General features: G+C 34.1%; 1 protein-coding gene across 1 annotated transcript; it reads right to left on the bottom strand.

Annotated features, from left to right (window-relative positions):
- Positions 1-901: 901 nt before the first annotated feature.
- Positions 902-24,170, bottom strand: LOC139853013 (ACT domain-containing protein ACR8-like). Its single transcript, XM_071842381.1, has 6 exons — positions 24,069-24,170; positions 23,778-23,823; positions 23,556-23,670; positions 23,003-23,070; positions 1,913-2,482; positions 902-1,669 (listed from the first exon to the last, which is right to left on the bottom strand). The coding sequence occupies exons 1-6, from the start codon at positions 24,137-24,139 to the stop codon at positions 1,199-1,201; spliced, it is 1,341 nt and encodes a 446-aa protein (XP_071698482.1). The 5' UTR covers positions 24,140-24,170; the 3' UTR covers positions 902-1,198.
- Positions 24,171-25,434: the final 1,264 nt, after the last annotated feature.

Here is a 25,434-nt window from a genome sequence, read left to right as displayed (position 1 = left end):
ATCCTATCGTAATAAAAGCCTAAAAAAATATATGTAAAAAGCGTTATATTTTTATTTTTCATCGCCTTTTTCAATATACTGTATATTATTTGATTTTTTTTATCTTTAAAAAAACCTACTAAAATTATATGGACCATAAGGTTTTGCCAAATAAGTAATTTGTTTAGAAGCTTCAAAACTTAATTTGTTTTTGATTCGTTTTGTTGTTAAATTGAACATTGCAGCCCAGACTGTAGCATATATCCAATTGTTTACGTATTTTTCATTTATATAGTAGAATATTACCATAACAGTTGCCGGCCATTGCGTAAATGGTCTGAAACATTTTGATGACTTTGAGGTCGAAAACTGTCTAACGATATAGTAGCGTTAAAATGACACTAATCCGCCGCGAAGCGCGGACCACAAATCTAGTTCAATACTAATTCAGATTATAATCAATGTGTTAGTAATTATATATATAAAATCAGATTATCATACTAATTCAGATTATAATCAGATTATAATAACATTTTCTACATCTGCCATATAAACAAGCTTATAATCAATGTGTTAGTATATTAAACGAGCTTATAATCAATGTGTTATTATATTGAATACTAATGTTTGATATAAATGTTATTGATAATAAATGGTTTTCTCATTGTAGTTCTATTATTATACATCTAATAAATATCAATTAATACTAACGTTAACAAATACTAATTATACAACTGTCATGTAATGCACGGGCTCACGTTAGTATTCAATACTAATTTTTTCGATACAAATATTATTAGTGAGTATTGTATTATACATTTGATAAAATATCAATGCTAACGTTATCGAATATTAATTTGTACAACTGCCGTACAACGCACAGGCTCATAAAACTAGTACTAACATACTAAAACATTGCATAATAATAATTATAAATTATAATATAAAAACAACAAAATAAAAATTCAATACACATTAAAATACTCGTAATAATATATATATTAATAATTAATAAAGAATAACTATAACTACTCAAAATAAGAAGTATTTTGACATATTCACATCTATGTAACTATGTTTATCTACCAATCCAACCAATGCCCCTTTTTTCTTCTATGAAGTACAAAACCACAACACCAAACCATGACCACGCTATCTTTTTCATAACACAACTTTTGATGCATGAACTACAACCCTTCAATGCACTTTAACCCCTTTCTCAAGAAAATGATTTTATCAACCCCATATTGTACAGATTTCTCCTTAGCAAGCTTCCAAGTGAAACCAAAACTGCAGCACCGAGACTACTTGTGTTTTGTTCATCATTATCCTCCTTTTGACTATACATCAATGGTTGTTCCTTTACTCTTAAATAAGCTGACCCGATTCTTTGCATAACTGAATCTACGACTCTTGAATCTACAGGGTTTCCAATCGCATCGGTTACATAGAATATGTTTAGAGCCATACCAACGGTTGTAGATATCTCAGCCTGTGTCACATTGATCGCGTTTTCTCTGAACGTTCTTGTCACATCGGCTAATAGCCCTGGTTTATCGGGTTTAAAAAGTTCAAGTCTAACACCTTCTGATGCTCTTCTTTCAATTGCAGCTCGTAAACACATAATCACTCGTTGCTTTTCGGCTTCTGAACTAATTGGACTTCCATCTATATGTCTGATAAAGAATTCCTAAAGCACAAAAATGATTGAAACTTTAGCAAAATTAACCTAAACCCATATCAAATTTGATCATGTTAATGACATAAAATCCTACAACACAAAAAAAAAGATTTAAACTTTACCAAATTTAACCAAAACCCATATCAAATTTCATCATGTTAATGACATAAAATCCTAAAACACAAAAAAGATAAAAACTTTAGCAAATTTAACCAAAACCCATATGAAATTCGTTCATGAAATAAAAAGTACCAGATACGCGCCATCTTCTGTAGTATTGATGGTGGCATGGAACACGACGTATTGCATATCGGTTAAAGTGCATACAACGTCAAATAAAAGCTTGGCTCGATCTTTAACCTGAATGCTGACAACAGAGTACTCTTTTTCCAAACAATTTTGAACTGATATTAGTGGCGTATATCGTCCACTAGTTTTTATAATCGGTGTTCTTGCATAATCACGATCCGCAAACATCATTTGATGAAGTCTTCTTTCTGTATGAGTGACTGCTAACGAAACAGATGTTTTAGCACTTCTTATATCATTATCCCCTTTTAATACATTTCTTAACCGACCTTCGATTCTGTCTATTTTTTGTGAATCTTCAATTGGGTTACCCGAATCACAATCTTTTAATTGAATTATAGCTGCGATTCGACCATTGTGTGTCCATACTTTGGACTCAACTACATCACAATTAAGATCGGATAAAACTGCGAAAACTTCGGATAATAGACCAACTCTGTCTGTACCAGTTAGTTCCAATGCTGTCATTCCATTAATTGATTTTGATCTTGTACTATGAATGGCTCCAAGTGACTACAATAAACAAACATATATAGCAAATTCAACATTTCTTCACAATAACAAAGAAATAAATAACCAAACACTATCAACATTGCTTTTTTTGGGGTGAAATATGAGTTTTTTTGGACATGTTTATTTAAGTTTTCTACACTAGCTCAAACAATATTTTCTTAACAGGGTTGATCAGCTTGATTTTTTAGAAAAGAATAAACACTCGAAATTATGCAAAACTTATATTATATATGCAGATAAGCACGTTATAACAAATAAAGATTTTTCTAATGACATCCCTTAAGACAGTCGTTATCATGCATAAAGGTGTGGTACAATTCACTAGCTGTCACTTTATACACCGATATATATAATATTTTATGTATGTTCACGACTGCTCTAAGAAATGTCGTTAGAATAATCCAATAAATAAATCACAATTAAGATAAAAAAGCAATGAGTAATAACTGTTGATGCATATTTTGTATGGCCGTCACTGGGCGAATAACGTCTATTCTTACATTGTACACCTAGTTTATATACACGCGTGAAACTGATCAGTTATAGGAGCATATGTAACTGTTGGGCTATTCATGTCGATAGGCCCATTAGGGCAACCTAAGTCTAAGTCGTCTATATATATCAGTTTATGTGTGTCTTTAGGGTTAAGAGATCAGGAGTCTAAACCCTACTTTGAGAGAGCCGCATTCGGCGATCCTGTGCATAGGGGAGATAATGCTCGATCTCCCCTGGCCACCGATGTTTCTGTGTTTAAATCAATTGTAAGTTCTGAAGGTATTTCGTATGCCCGAGAGACATATTAAAATTAACGTGGCCACTATGTTATGATCCAAGTCGGGTCATACCCAATAACAAGCTTACCGACACCTTATATTTATTTAATCACAACGATTGGATCGTTAAATAAATACGCGACACTTGAACTTTAGAAAATCAATTTTCTAAAATATTATCACTCGAGATAAATTATTTGGATAATTTATATTTAATTATTTATAGATTTAAATAATTATGTTATGTTATATTTTATAAATTGGTTTATAAAATGTAAGTAACTTAAATGCATGGTTTTATATATATCAAGTTTTATATCTTTACAAGACTAATTTTAACAAGTTTTATAAAAATATGAATCTTGATATAATACATCCATATAGGACATTTTTGTGGAGACCAAGGGAGTCTTCCCACACTTGATGTAACTTCCAATATATGCCACAAGTCCTTGTTATTGATGCTTGACCAAAAAAGGAGCACATGCATTTAAAAGTTCAAGTAATACACTAAAATTATTCAGCCATTTTGCTGCTGAAACTGCCGTGTTCTTTGAGGTAATAAGAGGCAGTTTTATGTTTAATAAAAAGCTGAATATATAGTGTAACAAAATCCTAACTAAACTTCAAGGTGTTGGTGATAAGTTTGGGGTATTTCTCCTTGAGGTTTCATGCTTTTGAAGCTTGCATTCTCATCATCTTTCTAGTTGCTGCTGTCCAGTTTTTCAAGTGCAAATAAAAGGGTTTTGAGCTTGGTTAATTAGTTAGTTAAGTGTCTAAATCTTAACTAACTTAAAGGGTGGTGTTGGTGCATCAAAGGATTGGGTTTTACACACTTGAGGCTTCAAGTTAGAAGCTCATTTTGCATCACCTTCTTCTACTTTTTGCTGTCCAAAATTCAGCCCTCTACAATCTTAGAGGAGGTATAAACTCTCTTCTAATCTTGTTATATTTGTAAGCATATATTTCAAGACTTGATATTAACATGGAATTGAATTCAACTAAATGGTTTAACATATAAACTTGTTTCATTGATAATCTTGCTTCCGCTTTCTTAACAATTACAAGTTGGTTTTGTAACTATGTTAACCTTAATGACATGTTTTATGAATTCATTGAATTCCATCAATGGTATCTAGAGCCGGTCTTTGAAATATGCTTCTTGTTTATGACTTTTAAATCCACTAATCTTACAATCTAGTAACATGCATGAAACTAGAATGTAAAAATTTTGGATTTTGGGTGGGGTTTAATTTTGGCCGAATTTTAGGGGTTTCAAAATGGGTTTGGAACTTCAAAGTTTGGTCAAGTTTTGTTGTTAGTTGTTGTTCACAATCAAGCCTTGGCCTTGTGGTTGCATGTGTGTATGATGTGGTTGTTTTATCCATTCTTATGGTTAGTAATAATAATTCATTCATTTGGTTTGTAATAATTTGTAATATTTATTCATTTGTAATTTATTTTATATTTGGTATGTAAAATAGATTAGGTTGTAATTTCATTTTCTAGAAAAATGTATTAGGATATATTTTTGTAAAGAGAATGAAGAATGAAGATTCAAGATGAATGAAGAACACAAGATGGATGCAAGAGCTAGTGGGAGATTTGTAAATCTCCTACTTTGTCATAACCCTTAGAAGGTGACATTTGTTTTGGCTAAACAAATGTCTACCAAATTGGCTTGATTGTGAACTTGGTTGTTTTGCATGTTTATTGTGTTTGTATGTTTGGCTGCTACAATTTATCACATATTTACAACTTGCAAAATGACATTATAATTGGTTATAATTAAAACAACAAAGGTCACTAATAAATGGTTATCAAGGACATAAATGACATTGCATATAAAATGGTTTATATCATGTAATTGGTTTTACTAACAAGACTTGAAAATGAATTTCAAATGAACTATACACTAAATGCATGTTGGTGTATGGTATAAAAGTTTTCTCAAACTAGAAATAATGAAAACTTAAAACCCTTTTTCACAAGGTAAACAAGTTAAATGTCATCCTTTTGTGTGACACTTGAACATAGTAGGGAACTCATAATGGGATAAAGGTCACCTAACCATTATGAACTAACTAATATGATTAAGGTGAATTTTGCACACTTGTGGGATAAAGGTCACCTAACCACTTGTATGTTAAATTTACATGTTTACACAAGTAGGACGACTTGATTTGGAAATCATGAACTTAGGGTCACCGAAGCATGATGAACAAATAGGCGTTGATGGGATAATATGCCATGCAAAAGGATTGCATGATCTCATAACTTAGAAGTTGCAAAAGGATTGCAATTGTCATATAATGACTACCTAGCTAAATCAAATGACGGGATAAAGGTCACCTAACCGAAATTTGGTTTACCGTTGGATTCTAAGATTTAATATGTCAATTAAAATATAAAAGGGTATTGTTTATTAAATTTAAAATCAATACTTAAATGAACTTTGTTAAATTTTGTAGATGGCCGCCAATAACATCAACAACACGCAAAATGCACCAATTAACTTACACAACCTATCATTAAGGTCTCTCCTCGAGAAAGACAAACTCAACCATACGAACTTTATGGATTGGTTCCGCAATCTTAGGATTGTCCTCAAACTCGAGGATAAGGCGTATGTGTTGGAGGACCCCATTCCCGATCAACCCGACGAGGATGATACGGAAGGCATGGCTTATTGGGATAAGTATTGCGCCGATTCGGTGCAAGTTGCTTGCCTAATGCTTGGGACTATGATACCCGAACTTCAAAAGGATTTCGAGCATCATACTGCATACGACATGATCACGCAATTGAAGGAGATGTTCCTTCAACAAGCACGTGCCGAGCGCTTCGAGACCGTTCGAGCACTACATGCATGTCGTATGGATGACACCCAATCCGTTTCATCTTACGTCCTCAAAATGAAAAGCCTTATTGATCGTGCAAACCGTCTTAATCTCAACATTTCTAATGAGTTAGCCACCGATCTTATCCTAAACTCCTTGTCAAAGAGGTTTGACCAATTTGTAATTAATTACAATATGAATGGGATGGATAAGACCATTGGTGAACTTCATGGCATGTTAAGGACGGCCGAAACTAGCATGGGTAAAAGGGCTTCACCCGTACTAATGATCAATGATGGTGGGTCCAAAGGTAATAACACCTCTAAGCCTAAGGCAGCTAAAAGGAAAGGACCCGCTCATCAAGGCAAGGGAAAGGGGAAGATGGTTACCCCAACCAAAAACAAGAACAAGAAGCAAAAGGTTGCCGGACAAGCAAACCCCAAGGAAGACCCGTGTTTCGGTTGCGGTGAAATGGGTCACTGGAAACGAAACTGCCCAGTCTACCTTAAGGAGTTGAAGGAAAAGAGGGATGCGGGGCAATCCTCAGGTAATATATATATGGTATATATAGAGCTTAGTATTACTTCTTCTAATACATGGGTATTAGACACTGGATGTGGAACTCACATTTGCAATTCTTTGCAGGGCTTCAAAAGAAGTAGCAAGCAAACGGGAACATCAAGTCTCTTTATGGGCAATGGAGCCAAAGTGCAAGTGAAGGCTCAAGGAGACTTTGTATTAAAGCTTCCAAGTGGTTTGGAACTTATTTTGAACAATGTTTTGTATGCACCGGATTTATGTCGAAACATTATTTCAGTTTCCCGTTTAAAACAATGTGGTTTTTATCTTAATTTTGTTAATGATGATATACACGTTTATTTAGATAATGTATTCTATTTTAAGGCTTCGCCTTCAAATAGAATTTATGAATTGGTTCATGATGACACATCATCTAATAGCTCAATATACCATACAAGCACCAAGAAACTCAAAAGGGATTTGAGTGATTCCTACTTATGGCATTGTCGCCTTGGTCACATAAACAAGAACCGAATGCATACACTTCAAAAGAATGGACTTTTGAAATCAAATGAGATGGACTCGTTTGATGTATGTGAATCTTGTTTACAAGGCAAAATGACTAAAGCACCTTTCAAAGGGACCTATGAAAGGGCTAAAGACTTATTGGGATTAATACATTCGGATGTGTGTGGACCCTTTAAGCCCATGACTAGGAATGGTGAAAGATACTTTGTTACATTCATTGATGACTTCAGTCGTTTCGGATATGTCTACTTGTTAAGGCATAAGGATGAAACTTTTGAAGCATTCAAAGAATATCAAAACGAAGTACAAAATCAACTCAACAAGACAACCAAGGTACTACGTACCGATAGAGGAGGTGAATACCTAAGCGATGCTTTTCAAGACCATCTTAGGAGTTGTGGGATTATCTCACAACTTACTCCACCAGGAACACCCCAACTTAATGGAGTTTCCGAAAGGAGGAACCGAACCCTAATGGATATGGTTCGATCTATGATGGCAAGAAGCTCGTTACCTCTGTCGTTTTGGGGTTATTGTCTATGCTCCGCGGCTCGTATTTTAAATATGGCCCCAACCAAGAAAGTGGAACGAACTCCTCACGAGATGTGGTTTGGAAAACCTCCTTCTCTTTCATACTTGAAAGTATGGGGATGTGAAGCTTATCCAAAGCGCTATAATGCTAATAAGTTGCATGCTCGATCCACGAAGTGTATCTTCATAGGATATCCCAAGGATGATACGGGATACTATTTCTATGATCCGACCGAGCAAAATGTATTTGTTGCTCGAAAGGCGGAATTCCTTGAAACTAAGTTCCTAATGGAAGGTAATAGTGAAAGGAAGATAGATCTTGAAGAGGTTCAAGATCAAGTAGATGATACACAATTGGTTGACACTAGCACTCAACATGAAAATGTTGAGAGTGATCAAATGGATGATCAAAATACACAAGACGTTCGCAGATCTGGTAGGATTAGTAATCCTCCTGAGAGATATGGGTTTCTCATGGATGGTTGCTATGTGGTTGATTTGGATGAACCAACAAACTACCAAGATGCTTTATCAAGGATTGATAAGGATAAATGGCAGGAAGCCATGAACGCTGAGATGCAATCCATGTATGACAACCAAGTTTGGGAACTTGTTGAACAACCTACTGGCTCAAGGCTAGTTGATTGTAAATGGCTTTTCAAGATGAAAACCGATATACATGGAAACTTGGATACATATAAAGCTAGACTTGTAGCAAAAGGTTTCACTCAAACTCAAGGGGTTGACTATGATGAAACTTTTTCGCCTGTGGCAATGCTAAAGTATAACGACCCTCGTTTTTCCATTCTATATTTTTTTCAATATTAAATGCCCAAACAATATAATTAAAACTTAATGATCAAACTTTAATCAACAATTGTTAAGTGTTAAGAGTTAGAAAACATATTAATTAACTTTGTGCAATAATTGACAAGTTAATAAAAGATGAAAATAATAAACTGTTAGTCGACACTCGCTACTAATTAAAATTTATGCATTTATGTAATATTATAACTAATAACCTGTAAGTAATAAATAAAAAGTGACATTTATATAAATAATAAAACAATTGGGAACTAAATATATACAAGTCATGAATTAGTAAAAAGAAAATAATACTTATCAATGTAGTAAATGTAAAAAATAATAATAGTAATAATAATGAGACTAAAGAATCTTAAACCATTACATCCTTATGTTGACTAAAAATAAGGTATAAACTAGTACCACCTATTGTTGACTAAAAAAAAAAATTATAAAACTCATTTTATCAACTTTATTTTCACTATAAATAGCACCCATTTGTTTCATTTCAACTCACACCTCAAAACACACTCTCAACTTGAAAGAAACTCTCCCAAGTCTCAGCAACTATTTTTTTGTAAGTCCCCTAATTAATTTATATAGTTTTTATTAAGTTTTTATATAGTTTTATGCTAGTTTTTATGTTAAAAACTAATTAAATACGAAATTAATTTTAATAAAAAATGTAAATACATGATAATTAGTGTTAAGTATCTTAATGTCTATAAAAATTAGTTTCATGAATTATAAAGTCGGAATAGTATTTATTAAAAATCAAAAACTGATTTTTTTTTATAAACCGAAATACATAAATGATTTTTATTAAATAGTAAACGAATTTTTTTGTAAAATTTTATTTTAGTCGCTTGCTATATCATATGTAAGGGTAATTATAAATTTTTTTTATAATTAAATTCGCATGTTTAATATTTAATTTGAATTTTCTTCTGAAAACGCTACAGTACCCGATTAAACTGTTTTTTATAATAAAATGAAATTACATGTTACAACAGGTTTTTTAACCATGATAACTATTAAAAACTACTTAATAACTATTAATAAAGTTATAAAAATATTTGTAGAATTAATGGTTATGTATTTCTATTTAATTTTTTTTATTAAAACTAAAAACTACACAATAGTATGATTAAATAGTTAAACTATTTATATAAATGTATAAATAATTTTTCTGACTTTGTTGTAACATTATAAGCATAGAAAAAAATATTGGTTGAATTAATTTGGTTCATTTAATAATTAATTCTTTATAAACTTTGTATTATTACAAACCGAAAGGAAAATGGAAAATTAATACTTAAACACCATAACAAAAATCTATAAATTTTTCTTAAGCTTATTTTGATCAGTAGAACATAAGAAAAATATAAAATGTGATGTTTAATTTGTTTACCTATTTATTTACATTTTAGCTATTAAAACAATAATAAAAAGTGTTATTTAATACACAAAACTTAATATTAATGTGTATAAAAATTTTATTATGTTTTATACATATTACCTACTGATATTAAATCAATATTACACTTGTTAATATTATTAGATAATTAATTGATGCTATTATTGATCTAAAACAAAATTTAAAATAAATATATATATGTATCCTTACATATATATAATATTTATATATATTGAAACACTTATAAGTAAAATAACTAAAGTGTTGTATTCCTATACACACCTAAAAACATATTGGATCGGTATATTAGACTTGTATAGATCTTAAACTTTCTCGATGTGGATGGAAGCTCGAAAGTCTTAGGTGGAGGGTCTGGATTGACCAATTTAACGGATCCTAGTGCTCAGAAACCTAATGACCTGAAAAGTCCATTTTAAATTGAAAGTGGGTAGATTGGAAGCTTGTCTAATATGCAAAAGCCTTTCCAAAACGATAAACAATCTTTAAACTTACTACACACGAAAATACTTAAACTTATCTTCATACGGGCAAAACATCTAAACTATTCTCAACTTATTCTTAGGTTGACTTATCTTGTGCTTCGATCATCCATACATTCTCTTTAAGGACTACCTTACTTCATCGAATTACTAAGGTGATTTTTATAGCCCCACTTTACTTGAGCTCAATTTACTTTTTATACTTATTGGGGTGAGACACATGCTGCTTTTACTATTTACAATTTAGACACAAGTACCAACTAAAACTATGCTATACCCGGCTATGTCCGACTAAGTCCCTACAGTGATATTTTTAGGTGCTGCGGCATGCTTAGTTATTGGGGGTAGGCCTATCGGGAGTAACGTCCCCGATACATTTGATGTTATCTTTGTATTGCTTGATAATGAAATTAAACCGACAAGTAGAACTAACTTGTCATGGGGCAAACTTGAACGTTTAGTCTAAATATCACGCACTGGCATAACTTTTTGATCCTGCGGGAGATCAACCTTACAAATTAAATCTTGTGGTCTAAAACAAACGGTCAAACTTATTTGTTAAACCTATGAACTTCACTCAACCTTTTGGTTGACACTTTAGCATGTTTTGTCTCAGGTGCTGTTTGATTCAAGCTCTTATACTTACTGCTTATGTGATGCTACTTGGACATAGGATCAAGAGATATCGCATTTATTACTTCTGCATGTGAACATTTCCATTATTGTTATTCCTATCATTGTAACTACGTTTCATTTTCCGCTGCGTGCTCAATAAAGTTTGTTTTATCATTTAGTATTGTTCTCGTATATTATAATATGTTGGTTGATTTGATATTAAGTCACATTTCACCCAGGCCCTAACTGGGGGTGTGACAGATTGGTATCAGAGCAAACCAGGCTGTTATAGAGAACCAGGATTGCATTTTTATGTGTGCCTTACTTGTTAGCTAGGGTGCCTTAGCAATCTAGGAAACTATAACCTTTCCTGCCTTAGACTTAAAGCACTTAGGATTGTCGTATAATCTTAACAATTATGCTTTAATAAACTTGACTCAAAGATTCTAATCAAGGTCTCTTTCCTAATGATAGGATGTCAAGCTCAAGCGTTAACAAGCCCAACAAAGCAACTCACAACCCTACCACCGAAGTAGGTGTTGGACACTCTTCAACTTCGAGACCAGTTCGAAGTCCTCTTTATAGTCCTGCTTCACCACCGCTGAATTATAGCCCGAATACTATTTTAGATTCACATGGGTCTCCTCAATACTACCCAACTCCGAGAACCCAAGATAAGGGAAAACAGCATGAAGAAGTTGGTCCATCAAGGAAGAGAGCCCGATCTCCTTTTTATGATGGTCCTAAGTATGAAATCATGAGATTACGAAACGATACCGAGAGAAACATTGGAGGTCTACTTCGCCACATGGAAAGAGTGGATCGTCGAATGAAGAAACTTATGAAAGAAAACGTCGAGCTAAGAAAGGAGTTGCTGATGCTAAAGTGCGAGGAAGAACGCAACACTCGCTGGGGAAAGCAATCACTTGCTTACCTCAAGGAGGATGTTGATGTCCGAATGAAAATGGAGAAAGGTCGAGTCGACGAACAACTTGCCATAAGAGAGTACAACACTAATGCCGTAAACAGTCGTGTTACCAACCTTTATGACAACTTCGAGTATCTCTATGAGAAACAAAAGACGAAAAATGAGAAAGTTGAGGAGTTTATGAAGAAGGTTGGAGACGAAATATGAAGACTACTTCAATCTTAATATTTCCTAGTTATTTTTCCTATTTTCCATCTATGTAAAGGCTGTGCCTTAAACAATTTCTATTTCTGAATCGTGTAATAAAGGCTTATTTAATGCCTCGTTCTAATAATATAAAGTGTTTTATTAATATCATGCGATATCAATACTTTAGTTTATTCATACTTGTGATTACTCAAACTTATAACTTGTTAAACTTATCAAACATATGTTCACTTTTATGTAGTGACATCATGGTTCGTTCAGCTGCACCTACCGTTAACAACGTTGTGTTAACTACTGAGCAATTCCAACAGTTACTCGCTGCTGCCCAAGGCAACGCCCAAGCTAATCATGCTAATACTCAACCAAAACCTTGTTCCTACAAGGACTTTACAAACTGTCACCCTCCCGCTTTTAAGGGAAACGAAAAAGCTGTCGAACTAGTTCGTTGGTTCGAAAAGATGGAATCTATTTTCCGTATTTGCAACTGTGGTAATGATGATCGAGTAAAGTATGCCACTAGCTCGTTGGGTGGTAATGCTTTAACTTGGTGGACTGCTTATGCCAAGTCCGTAGGAATTGATAATGCTAATGCAATTCCATGGGACGAACTCAAAAGTATGATGGTCAACAAATTCTGCCCAAGGAGTCAAGTTCAGAAGCTTGAAGCTGAGTTCTGGGAACTCAGGGTCAAGGGTACTGACATTGAGAATTATACCAATCGTTATCTGGAGCTTTCTACTCTATGTCCTGAAATGTTTCCTACTGAAGCTAGAAGAATTGAGCGGTATATTGAAGGTCTTCCCGAGGATGTTCAAGGGAATGTTATTGCTGCTGAGAAGGTTACTTTGGATGCTGTGATTCTCATGGCACAAAATCTCATGTTGGCCAAGAGAAGAAGGGCGTCGGCCAATAAGCAAGTTGAAACCAAGGGTAATGATGGTAAGAGGAAGTTTGAGCCGTCTCAAGGTTCAACTCAGAATGTTAGTAAAAAGCTTATGGATAGTACAAGGACGAATTATAAGGGCACTTATCCTTTTTGTGTTCGTTGTGAAAGGCATCACCCGGGGCAGTGCACTGCCACTTGTTCGTTGTGTAAGAAAGTGGGACACGTAGCTAAGACGTGTAGGACTCCTCCAAAGAATAAATCTATTGTTCCTGCCAAAGCTCCTCCTACTTGTTATACTTGTGGGGAAAAGGGACACATTAGTCCAAATTGCCCTAAGAAGAGAGATAATCCTGCTACTGGAGCCAATACTACTGCTGCAAAGGGTCGTGCATTTGTTATTACTGCTGCTGAAGCCCGAGATGAAGATGAGGTCATCACGGGTACGTATCTCGTCAATAATTGCTACGCAACTATTTTATTCGATACTGGTGCCGACCGAAGTTACGTATCTAATGAATTTTGTACCCTATTTACTGAAAAGCCTCAACCCTTAGAAACTAAACGATTAGTAGAAGTAGCCAATGGAAAGATCATGAAAGTTGATAAAATTTATAAAAACTGCAACCTAATCTTAGCCAGCAAAGAATTTAAGATAGACCTTTTGCCGGTCGAGCTAGGAAGTTTCGATGTCGTAGTTGGAATGGATTGGTTACGTCCATTAAGAGCTGCGATCATGTGTTACGATAAAACCGTTCATGTTCCATTAGGAAATGGAGAGACTCTTATTATCCAAGGTGAAAAGAGTGGTTCCAATCTCAATATTATCTCTTGTATTAAAACCCGCAAATACCTTATGAAAGGTTATCCAGCTATTCTAGCCCACGTTAATCTGATTGAATCGAAAGAGAAGCGAATTGAAGATGTACCAGTAGTTAAAGACTTTCCCGATGTGTTTCCCGAAGATCTTCCGGGTATTCCACCTCCTCGACAAGTTGAATTCCAACTTGATTTAACTCCTGGTGCTGCTCCTGTTGCTAAAGCACCATACCGTTTAGCACCTTCCGAAATGAATGAATTATCCAACCAACTCCAAGAACTATTGGATAAAGGTTTCATTCGTCCAAGCTCGTCCCCTTGGGGAGCTCCTATTCTGTTTGTTAAAAAGAAGGATGGCACATTAAGGATGTGCATTGATTACCGAGAACTTAACAAGCTTACTATCAAGAACCGTTATACGTTGCCACGTATTGATGATCTATTTGACCAACTTCAAGGGTCAAGTGTTTATTCAAAGATTGATTTAAGATCCGGTTATCACCAACTCAAGGTCAAGGAATCCGATATTCCTAAGACTGCTTTTCGCACTCGTTATGGGCACTATGAATTCTGTGTCATGCCTTTTGGTTTAACTAATGCTCCTGCCGTGTTCATGGACCTCATGAATCGTGTTTGTAAACCGTATCTTGACAAATTTGTCATCGTATTCATTGACGACATCTTGATCTATTCGAAGAATGAGAAAGAGCATGAGCAACATTTGCGCATGATTCTTGAACTCTTACGAAAGGAACAACTTTATGCTAAATTTTCTAAGTGCGAGTTTTGGCTCAAAACCGTACAATTTCTCGGACATGTTGTTGATAGAAACGGAATACATGTCGATCCAGCTAAGATTACTGCTATTCAGAACTGGGAGATACCAAAGACTGCAAAGCATATTCGTCAATTTTTGGGACTTGCCGGTTACTATCGAAGGTTTATAAAAGATTTTTCTCTCATTGCCAAACCTCTTACAAAGCTGACTCAAAAAGGGAAGAAATTTGAGTGGTCCGAAGAACAGGAATCTGCTTTCAAGATTCTGAAGGAGAAGTTGACCACAGCCCCGATTCTTTCTTTACCTGAAGGTACCGACGACTTTGTTGTTTACTGCGATGCCTCAAAGCATGGCTTTGGTTGTGTTTTAATGCAACGAGAGAAGGTTATCGCCTATGCATCTAGACAGTTGAAGAAACATGAAGTAAACTATACCACACATGACCTAGAGTTAGGTGCCGTGGTATTTGCATTAAAGATATGGAGACATTATCTCTATGGTAATCACTTTACGGTGTACACTGACCATAGAAGTCTTCGACACATCTTTGATCAAAAACAGCTGAATATGAGGCAAAGTCGATGGCTCGAGACATTGAACGATTATTATTGTGAGCTGAAATATCATCCTGGCAAGGCGAATGTAGTTGCCGATGCCCTTAGTCGAAAAGACGATATTAAACGTGTTCGTGCTTTAAACCTAAAAATCAAATCGAATCTTATTTCACGAATCTGTGAAGCTCAATTGGAAGCTATTAGACCGACACTTATCGAAGGTGAAGGACCTATTGGTTTTGAGAACCAACTTCAAGTGAAAGCTAATGGTACACGGTACTTTGGCAATAGAATCTGGGTTCCTCGTTTTGGTAATCTTCGCGAACTAGTCTTGGATGAAGCACATAAGACTAGATATTCTATCCATCCCGGTTCCAGTAAGATGTATCACGATGTGAAGGAATTCTACTGGTGGCCTAACATGAAAGCCGATATTGCTACTTATGTTAGTAAGTGTCTCACTTGTTTGAAAGTCAAGGCCGAACATCAAAAGCCTTCTGGTCTGTTGACACAACCCGACATTCCGCAGTGGAAGTGGGAAGGTATCACTATGGACTTCGTTACTAAGTTACCTAAGACTTCGAACGGTAACGATACTATTTGGGTCGTAGTTGATCGTCTTACTAAATCTGCACATTTCATACCGATCAAGGAAACCGACAAGATGGAGAGATTAGCACAGCTTTATATTAAAGAAATCGTCTCACGTCATGGTGTTCCTATCTCGATCATTTCTGATCGCGATAGTCGATTTGTTTCTAGATTTTGGAAAACTTTACAATCTGCTCTTGGAACTCAACTCGACATGAGTACAGCTTATCATCCGCAAACCGATGGTCAAAGTGAACGAACCATTCAAACTATGGAGGATATGCTACGTGCTTGTGCAATCGATTTCGGCAAAGGATGGGATAGACATCTACCTTTGGTTGAATTTTCTTATAATAACAGTTATCACTCCAGCATTAAGGCTGCACCTTTTGAAGCTTTATATGGACGGAAGTGTAGATCCCCTTTGTGTTGGGATGAACTTGAGGACAGACATTTAACTGGTCCTGAAATTATTCACGAAACTACCGAAAAGATCGTTCAAATCAAGCAACGTTTAGAAACTGCCCGTAGCCGACAGAAAAGCTATGCCAATAAGAAACGAAAAGACATCGAATACCAAGTTGGAGATAAAGTCATGTTGAAAGTATCCCCTTGGAAAGGTGTTGTCCGCTTCGGTAAGCGAAGTAAACTCAGTCCACGATATGTTGGACCATTCACAATCACTGAAAGAGTCGGTCCCGTGGCATACCGATTAGAACTGCCAACCGAACTTAGTCAAGTACATGATGTGTTTCATGTCTCAAATCTTAAACGGTGTCTTGCCGATGACACACTCGTTATTCCTCTGGATGATGTCCGCATTGATGAGCAAATGCACTTCGTTGAAGAACCTATAGAAATCATGGAAGGAGAGGTCAAACAAACGCGTAAAAGCAATATACCTATCGTTAAAGTCCGGTGGAATTCGCGTAGAGGCCCCGAATATACCTGGGAACGCAAAGACCATATGAAACGGAAATATCCCCATCTCTTCTCAACTGCTGATGCAAACGAGAAAACTACCTAAAAACTTCGGGACGAAGTTTTCAATAACGGGGAGGTACTATAACGACCCTCGTTTTTCCATTCTATATTTTTTTCAATATTAAATGCCCAAACAATATAATTAAAACTTAATGATCAAACTTTAATCAACAATTGTTAAGTGTTAAGAGTTAGAAAACATATTAATTAACTTTGTGCAATAATTGACAAGTTAATAAAAGATGAAAATAATAAACTGTTAGTCGACACTCGCTACTAATTAAAATTTATGCATTTATGTAATATTATAACTAATAACCTGTAAGTAATAAATAAAAAGTGACATTTATATAAATAATAAAACAATTGGGAACTAAATATATACAAGTCATGAATTAGTAAAAAGAAAATAATACTTATCAATGTAGTAAATGTAAAAAATAATAATAGTAATAATAATGAGACTAAAGAATCTTAAACCATTACATCCTTATGTTGACTAAAAATAAGGTATAAACTAGTACCACCTATTGTTGACTAAAAAAAAAAAATTATAAAACTCATTTTATCAACTTTATTTTCACTATAAATAGCACCCATTTGTTTCATTTCAACTCACACCTCAAAACACACTCTCAACTTGAAAGAAACTCTCCCAAGTCTCAGCAACTATTTTTTTGTAAGTCCCCTAATTAATTTATATAGTTTTTATTAAGTTTTTATATAGTTTTATGCTAGTTTTTATGTTAAAAACTAATTAAATACGAAATTAATTTTAATAAAAAATGTAAATACATGATAATTAGTGTTAAGTATCCTAATGTCTATAAAAATTAGTTTCATGAATTATAAAGTCGGAATAGTATTTATTAAAAATCAAAAACTGATTTTTTTTTATAAACCGAAATACATAAATGATTTTTATTAAATAGTAAACGAATTTTTTTGTAAAATTTTATTTTAGTCGCTTGCTATATCATATGTAAGGGTAATTATAAATTTTTTTTATAATTAAATTCGCATGTTTAATATTTAATTTGAATTTTCTTCTGAAAACGCTACAGTACCCGATTAAACTGTTTTTTATAATAAAATGAAATTACATGTTACAGCAGGTTTTTTAACCATGATAACTATTAAAAACTACTTAATAACTATTAATAAAGTTATAAAAATATTTGTAGAATTAATGGTTATGTATTTCTATTTAATTTTTTTTATTAAAACTAAAAACTACACAATAGTATGATTAAATAGTTAAACTATTTATATAAATGTATAAATAATTTTTCTGACTTTGTTGTAACATTATAAGCATAGAAAAAAATATTGGTTGAATTAATTTGGTTCATTTAATAATTAATTCTTTATAAACTTTGTATTATTACAAACCGAAAGGAAAATGGAAAATAAATACTTAAACACCATAACAAAAATCTATAAATTTTTCTTAAGCTTATTTTGATCAGTAGAACATAAGAAAAATATAAAATGTGATGTTTAATTTGTTTACCTATTTATTTACATTTTAGCTATTAAAACAATAATAAAAAGTGTTATTTAATACACAAAACTTAATATTAATGTGTATAAAAATTTTATTATGTTTTATACATATTACCTACTGATATTAAATCAATATTACACTTGTTAATATTATTAGATAATTAATTGATGCTATTATTGATCTAAAACAAAATTTAAAATAAATATATATATGTATCCTTACATATATATAATATTTATATATATTGAAACACTTATAAGTAAAATAACTAAAGTGTTGTATTCCTATACACACCTAAAAACATATTGGATCTGTATATTAGACTTGTATAGATCTTAAACTTTCTCGATGTGGATGGAAGCTCGAAAGTCTTAGGTGGAGGGTCTGGATTGACCAATTTAACGGATCCTAGTGCTCAGAAACCTAATGACCTGAAAAGTCCATTTTAAATTGAAAGTGGGTAGATTGGAAGCTTGTCTAATATGCAAAAGCCTTTCCAAAACGATAAACAATCTTTAAACTTACTACACACGAAAATACTTAAACTTATCTTCATACGGGCAAAACATCTAAACTATTCTCAACTTATTCTTAGGTTGACTTATCTTGTGCTTCGATCATCCATACATTCTCTTTAAGGACTACCTTACTTCATCGAATTACTAAGGTGATTTTTATAGCCCCACTTTACTTGAGCTCAATTTACTTTTTATACTTATTGGGGTGAGACACATGCTGCTTTTACTATTTACAATTTAGACACAAGTACCAACTAAAACTATGCTATACCCGGCTATGTCCGACTAAGTCCCTACAGTGATATTTTTAGGTGCTGCGGCATGCTTAGTTATTGGGGGTAGGCCTATCGGGAGTAACGTCCCCGATACATTTGATGTTATCTTTGTATTGCTTGATAATGAAATTAAACCGACAAGTAGAACTAACTTGTCATGGGGCAAACTTGAACGTTTAGTCTAAATATCACGCACTGGCATAACTTTTTGATCCTGCGGGAGATCAACCTTACAAATTAAATCTTGTGGTCTAAAACAAACGGTCAAACTTATTTGTTAAACCTATGAACTTCACTCAACCTTTTGGTTGACACTTTAGCATGTTTTGTCTCAGGTGCTGTTTGATTCAAGCTCTTATACTTACTGCTTATGTGATGCTACTTGGACATAGGATCAAGAGATATCGCATTTATTACTTCTGCATGTGAACATTTCCATTATTGTTATTCCTATCATTGTAACTACGTTTCATTTTCCGCTGCGTGCTCAATAAAGTTTGTTTTATCATTTAGTATTGTTCTCGTATATTATAATATGTTGGTTGATTTGATATTAAGTCACATTTCACCCAGGCCCTAACTGGGGGTGTGACATAAAGTCTATTAGGACATTACTTGCCATTGCTGCTCATTATGATTATGAAATATGGCAAATGGATGTCAAGACCGCTTTCCTAAACGGACATCTTGAGGAAGATGTCTACATGGTTCAGCCTGAAGGTTTTGTTGATCCGAAATATCCTAAGAAGGTATGCAAGTTAAAGAAGTCAATCTACGGATTGAAACAAGCATCTAGAATGTGGAATCATCGTTTTAATGAGGAGGCCAAGATATTTGGCTTCATTAAAAATGGTGATGAAGCTTGTGTATACAAGAAGGCTAGTGGGAGCACCATTATGTTCCTTATATTATATGTGGATGATATATTATTATTTGGAAATGATGTTCCGGCAATGCAAGGAGTTAAAACTTGGTTAAGTAAATGCTTCTCCATTAAGGATCTTGGAGAAGCACAATACGTTTTGGGGATTGGGATCTACAGGGATAGATCCAAGAAGCTGATAGGTTTGAATCAAAGTGCATACATTGAAAAGATCTTGAAAAGGTTCAAGATGGAGAACTCTAAGAAAGGTTTGGTACCTATTCAAAAGGGAACACTTCTCAGTTCATCTCAGTGCCCCACCACGAAAGATGAACAGGAGAGAATGAAGAAAGTCCCATATGCGTCTGCCATTGGGTCAATCATGTATGCAATGATATGCACTAGACCGGATGTGTCATGCGCTCTTAGCCTGACAAGTAGATACCAGAATAACCCAGGAAACAGTCATTGGATTGCTGTTAAAAGTATATTGAAATACCTTAGGAGGACTAAGGATATGTTTCTAATATATGGGTCTGGTGAGGAGGAACTCGCTGTAAAAGGTTACGTGGATGCGAGTTTCCAAACTGATCGAGATGATTCTCGACCACAATCCGGTTATGTCTTCACATTAAATGGTGGTGCGGTCTCTTGGAAGAGTTCAAAACAGGATGTTGTTGCATTATCCACTACAGAGTCGGAGTACATTGCCGCCTCATTGGCAGCTCAGGAAGCTGCATGGATGAAGAAATTCATAGACGAATTAGGAGTGGTCCCATCCATTCAGGACCCTCTTGAGATCTTTTGTGACAACGAGGGTGCGATTGCTCAAATCAAAGAACCTCGTGCTCACCAAAAGACCCGTCACATTGAGCGGAGATTCAACTACATAAGGGATGAAGTTGAAAAGGGAAAGATATGTATTCGCAAAGTTCACACAGATCTTAACATAGCGGATCCTCTCACGAAGCTCTTACATGGAGCAAAACATACAGGACATGTTTGTGCATTAGGGCTTCGATATTCTAGTGATTGGTCATGATCTGTTTTAATTATTGTAACGGAACGAAATTATTCAAACTCATTAATATAATTATGGTATTAATTTATTTAGAGTCATGTTCCTATTTTGCATATTTTATCCATGAATAAGTAATTATTCTAAATTCCGTAGTCGATCACATTCGTGGGAACAAGTGTGAGGTTTAGACTATTATGAACTTGGATTGGTATACATTCACGGACTGAATGTGGGGCAAGGTTGCTACCAAGGTTCATAGATATTTGTGGGATGCAAATATTGGAAGACCCGCCCTCAAGATTTGCTAAATGGAGCCTTTGTGGTTGATCACATGTAATCTTGAGTAAAGGCGAATATCATTGTATCCTCTGACCTGAGATACATATTGGGTTCAGATATTTACCAAGTATTGTGCCTTGATTCTTTCCTTCGCTATTCTGAAATATGGTAGTTCATAAGGAAGAGCTCAGGTACAATGCAAGGTACATATTTAGGACGTATGTAGTCAAGATGGAATTTGTCCCTCTTATTCGTTGAGAGTCAGATGTCTAAGGCCTGATAAAGTTAAATCTAGAAAGAGAATGATCACTCTGTGTCTCTTGGATTTAACATGACATCTAGGACGAAAGGAAATAATGAAAGATTCACCTATTCATATTCGAGATGGAAACTCGAAGAGGATGATGTTATTGAATGGCACAAAGTCATAACATATTGGGGGTGATGGACGGTCGTTAGGTGGTATCCATCACTTGCATTAATTTCTTATGTTTCTCGTGCAAGTGGGAGATTGAAGGTATTTCGTATGCCCGAGAGACATATTAAAATTAACGTGGCCACTATGTTATGATCCAAGTCGGGTCATACCCAATAACAAGCTTACCGACACCTTATATTTATTTAATCACAACGATTGGATCGTTAAATAAATACGCGACACTTGAACTTTAGAAAATCGGTTTTCTAAAATATTATCACTTGAGATAAATTATTTGGATAATTTATATTTAATTATTTATAGGTTTAAATAATTATGTTATGTTATATTTTATAAATTGGTTTATAAAATGTAAGTAACTTAAATGCATGGTTTTATATATATCAAGTTTTATATCTTTACAAGACTAATTTTAACAAGTTTTATAAAAATATGAATCTTGATATAATACATCCATATAGGACATTTTTGTGGAGACCAAGGGAGTCTTCCCACACTTGATGTAACTTCCAATATATGCCACAAGTCCTTGTTATTGATGCTTGACCAAAAAAGGAGCACATGCATTTAAAAGTTCAAGTAATACACTAAAATTATTCAGCCATTTTGCTGCTGAAACTGCCGTGTTCTTTGAGGTAATAAGAGGCAGTTTTATGTTTAATAAAAAGCTGAATATATAGTGTAACAAAATCCTAACTAAACTTCAAGGTGTTGGTGATAAGTTTGGGGTATTTCTCCTTGAGGTTTCATGCTTTTGAAGCTTGCATTCTCATCATCTTTCTAGTTGCTGCTGTCCAGTTTTTCAAGTGCAAATAAAAGGGTTTTGAGCTTGGTTAATTAGTTAGTTAAGTGTCTAAATCTTAACTAACTTAAAGGGTGGTGTTGGTTCATCAAAGGATTGGGTTTTACACACTTGAGGCTTCAAGTTAGAAGCTCATTTTGCATCACCTTCTTCTACTTTTTGCTGTCCAAAATTCAGCCCTCTACAATCTTAGAGGAGGTATAAACTCTCTTCTAATCTTGTTATATTTGTAAGCATATATTTCAAGACTTGATATTAACATGGAATTGAATTCAACTAAATGGTTTAACATATAAACTTGTTTCATTGATAATCTTGCTTCCGCTTTCTTAACAATTACAAGTTGGTTTTGTAACTATGTTAACCTTAATGACATGTTTTATGAATTCATTGAATTCCATCAAGTTCAACGTTTATATTAAAGATATTGATTTATGTTTGATTCATCGTGTTTATCTCTTTCGTCTTTGATTTTTGCTCGTTAATGGTTGTTTTGATTCGTTACCGGACCAACAATAACAACTAGGGAATTAAGTGTATAGTTACCTGTTCAATACAATTGATGATGCTATGATCTGTTAATTTCTTGCCATCCAAATTAGTGACATGAAAGACTGTAGATAATCATATATAACCAACAAGTCATCAGTCATCAGTAAACTAACAAACATACATGATTAAAAAACTATATATATTATATATTGTATATACTTATAATTAAATTAAATTAAATAAAACTAGTTGTGATTGCAATATTAAAGTAGACTTCGGATCAAAACGTGTAAGTTGGCAGGGACACGCTAACCCTGTGTGCCGTAGCACCCACCAATCCCACCCCGAAAGAGACCTGTGCCGGCAAAGTACCTCCTCCCAGGTACCACGGTGACGGCAAGGCGATTTTTACCCCAGCTAGCTAGACCCCCGAAACACTTCACAAATTTCCCCCCGGAGGGAGAAATAATTCCATGCGGGGCGCCCAGACTGAGAATCGAACTTGCGCCTTTCTTCGGATCAAAGGTTCCCCCACTGTGGGCCCAGGGATCAAAGGCATCGGGTATCACTGAGCTATAAGCTCGTTGGTATATTAAAGTAGACTTACCATCCATGTTCCATCTTCCATCAGAAGAAACATAACCCTTTCTAATAGAAAGATTTAGATCTGTCAAAACTTGAACTGCTTCAAGAAGAATTCCATCTTTTCTTGCACTATCAATCTACAAATTCAAAACATAAAATATATTAAAAATTCCATTCCAAAAAATAAATCATCATTTAAATGTACTAAATTAAAAAATTATGTGACCAAATTTTAAACACTTACCATGATGCGTGTTGCATCTACACAGCCAGCATTGTCAATCATAACCCTGGAAAATATAAGAAATTGGTCAAAAAGTTTGAATATTTGGTCAATCATAGAAAAAGTCAAAATTGTATAACAAACGAAACTTCTAGAATATATGATCCGTAGAATTAGAAATTGTTCCAGAAAAACATGTGCTTTTGAAAATTTCAAATAATTATTCTGTTTTTTTTACAAGTTAAGCTACAAACTTAAACAAGAATTAAAAGCTAGATTAAAGAAAATGAAGATATAGTAATTGTAGGTTACCTAGGAGTGTTCATACGAACAATAAGTTTTTCATATTCTTCTAAAAAGGGTATACGATCCATCTGCATCATTTTATTTCAATATTTTGTTGTGTGAATAGATAATTTGTAGAAATTAAGGATGAAAAACAGAACAGGGTGTGGTGGTTTGAAGTAGTTGTTTTTAAGGAGGAAAGAAAATTTGAAAGAATTTGTTTGTCGGTATTAATTTGTTTCTCTCTCTATAATTTAACGAAAAAGAAGGAGTGGAAGCACGCTTTACGGTTAATTGTCTCCAAGAGAACATGACTCAGTATTTATATTTAAAGATCTTTTACAATCAGAACTCAAAACTTTTTTTTACAGTTATAAGACCACTCCCAACCATGACGCACTTCTTCTCCAGGACACACCGCCGCATCAGCGCCACATCAGCTTTCTCTCTCCATTTATTTTTCACTTCCTCCCCATCACATACTCACAAAATTAATTAATTAATTAATGTACAAATTGTTAAAAGTATGGTACAAGTGACTAAAGCAGAAAGAGAGAGAATATCCGTTCTCAAAATTTCCTGGGGAAGAAACAAAGTAGGGCGGACCACTTGAGGAAGCTTGAGGGCGAATTGAATGCCAACGGCGCCCTCGAGGGCGGAGTTGAGGACGCTTGAGGACAGGGCCCGTTGGCAGTGATCTAAATAGGAGTTTTTTTAAAGACACCTCTTAAGATAATACTCCTACTTAACAATGTATTTTTTATTTTTTTATTTGAAAAGCTAATACTTAACAATCTAAGACATGTACTCCATGTAATTGTATATCATTATAAACCACCCGACTACTTTTCCATCTACAACCCTTGAAACTTAAATCTTTTATAGTATAGGAGTAAAGGCTAACAATAGAAATTCAAATAAATATTTTAAGATTTATAACAACATTAAAAATTATTGTAAAGTTTACTGAAACTGCTGCTAGATTTGAATACGGTTTGAGTGTTAACAACCCCAAGTTGAATTCATGTGGAGCTTCTAAGTCCAATTTTGTGTGACGACCCGGGAATTTCAGACCAAAAATTTAAACTTTAATCTTTATATGTTTCCGACACGATAAGCAAAGTTTGTTAAGTTGAATCTCAAGAATTTTAAACTGTGTCCATACATTCATTTAAACCTCGACCAAGTTCCAACGATTCACGAACCATTATATGAACGAACATGATTATATATGTATATGTGTATATATTATAACTTGAAAACATTAACAAAGTATTAGACGTATATTACTTTATATAAACATATTTGTTTCAAAATATATTCTAATAGTTATCAATGGAATTAAAAGATTATTCAAATGATTGAATTATTAGATACATTGAATTATAATTAC

This window comes from Rutidosis leptorrhynchoides, chromosome 6 (genome assembly GCF_046630445.1).
Source record: "Rutidosis leptorrhynchoides isolate AG116_Rl617_1_P2 chromosome 6, CSIRO_AGI_Rlap_v1, whole genome shotgun sequence".
NCBI classification, from domain to species: domain Eukaryota; kingdom Viridiplantae; phylum Streptophyta; class Magnoliopsida; order Asterales; family Asteraceae; genus Rutidosis; species Rutidosis leptorrhynchoides.
Note: the sequence above shows the minus strand (reverse complement) of the source record. Positions and strands in the feature narration are given on the sequence as shown.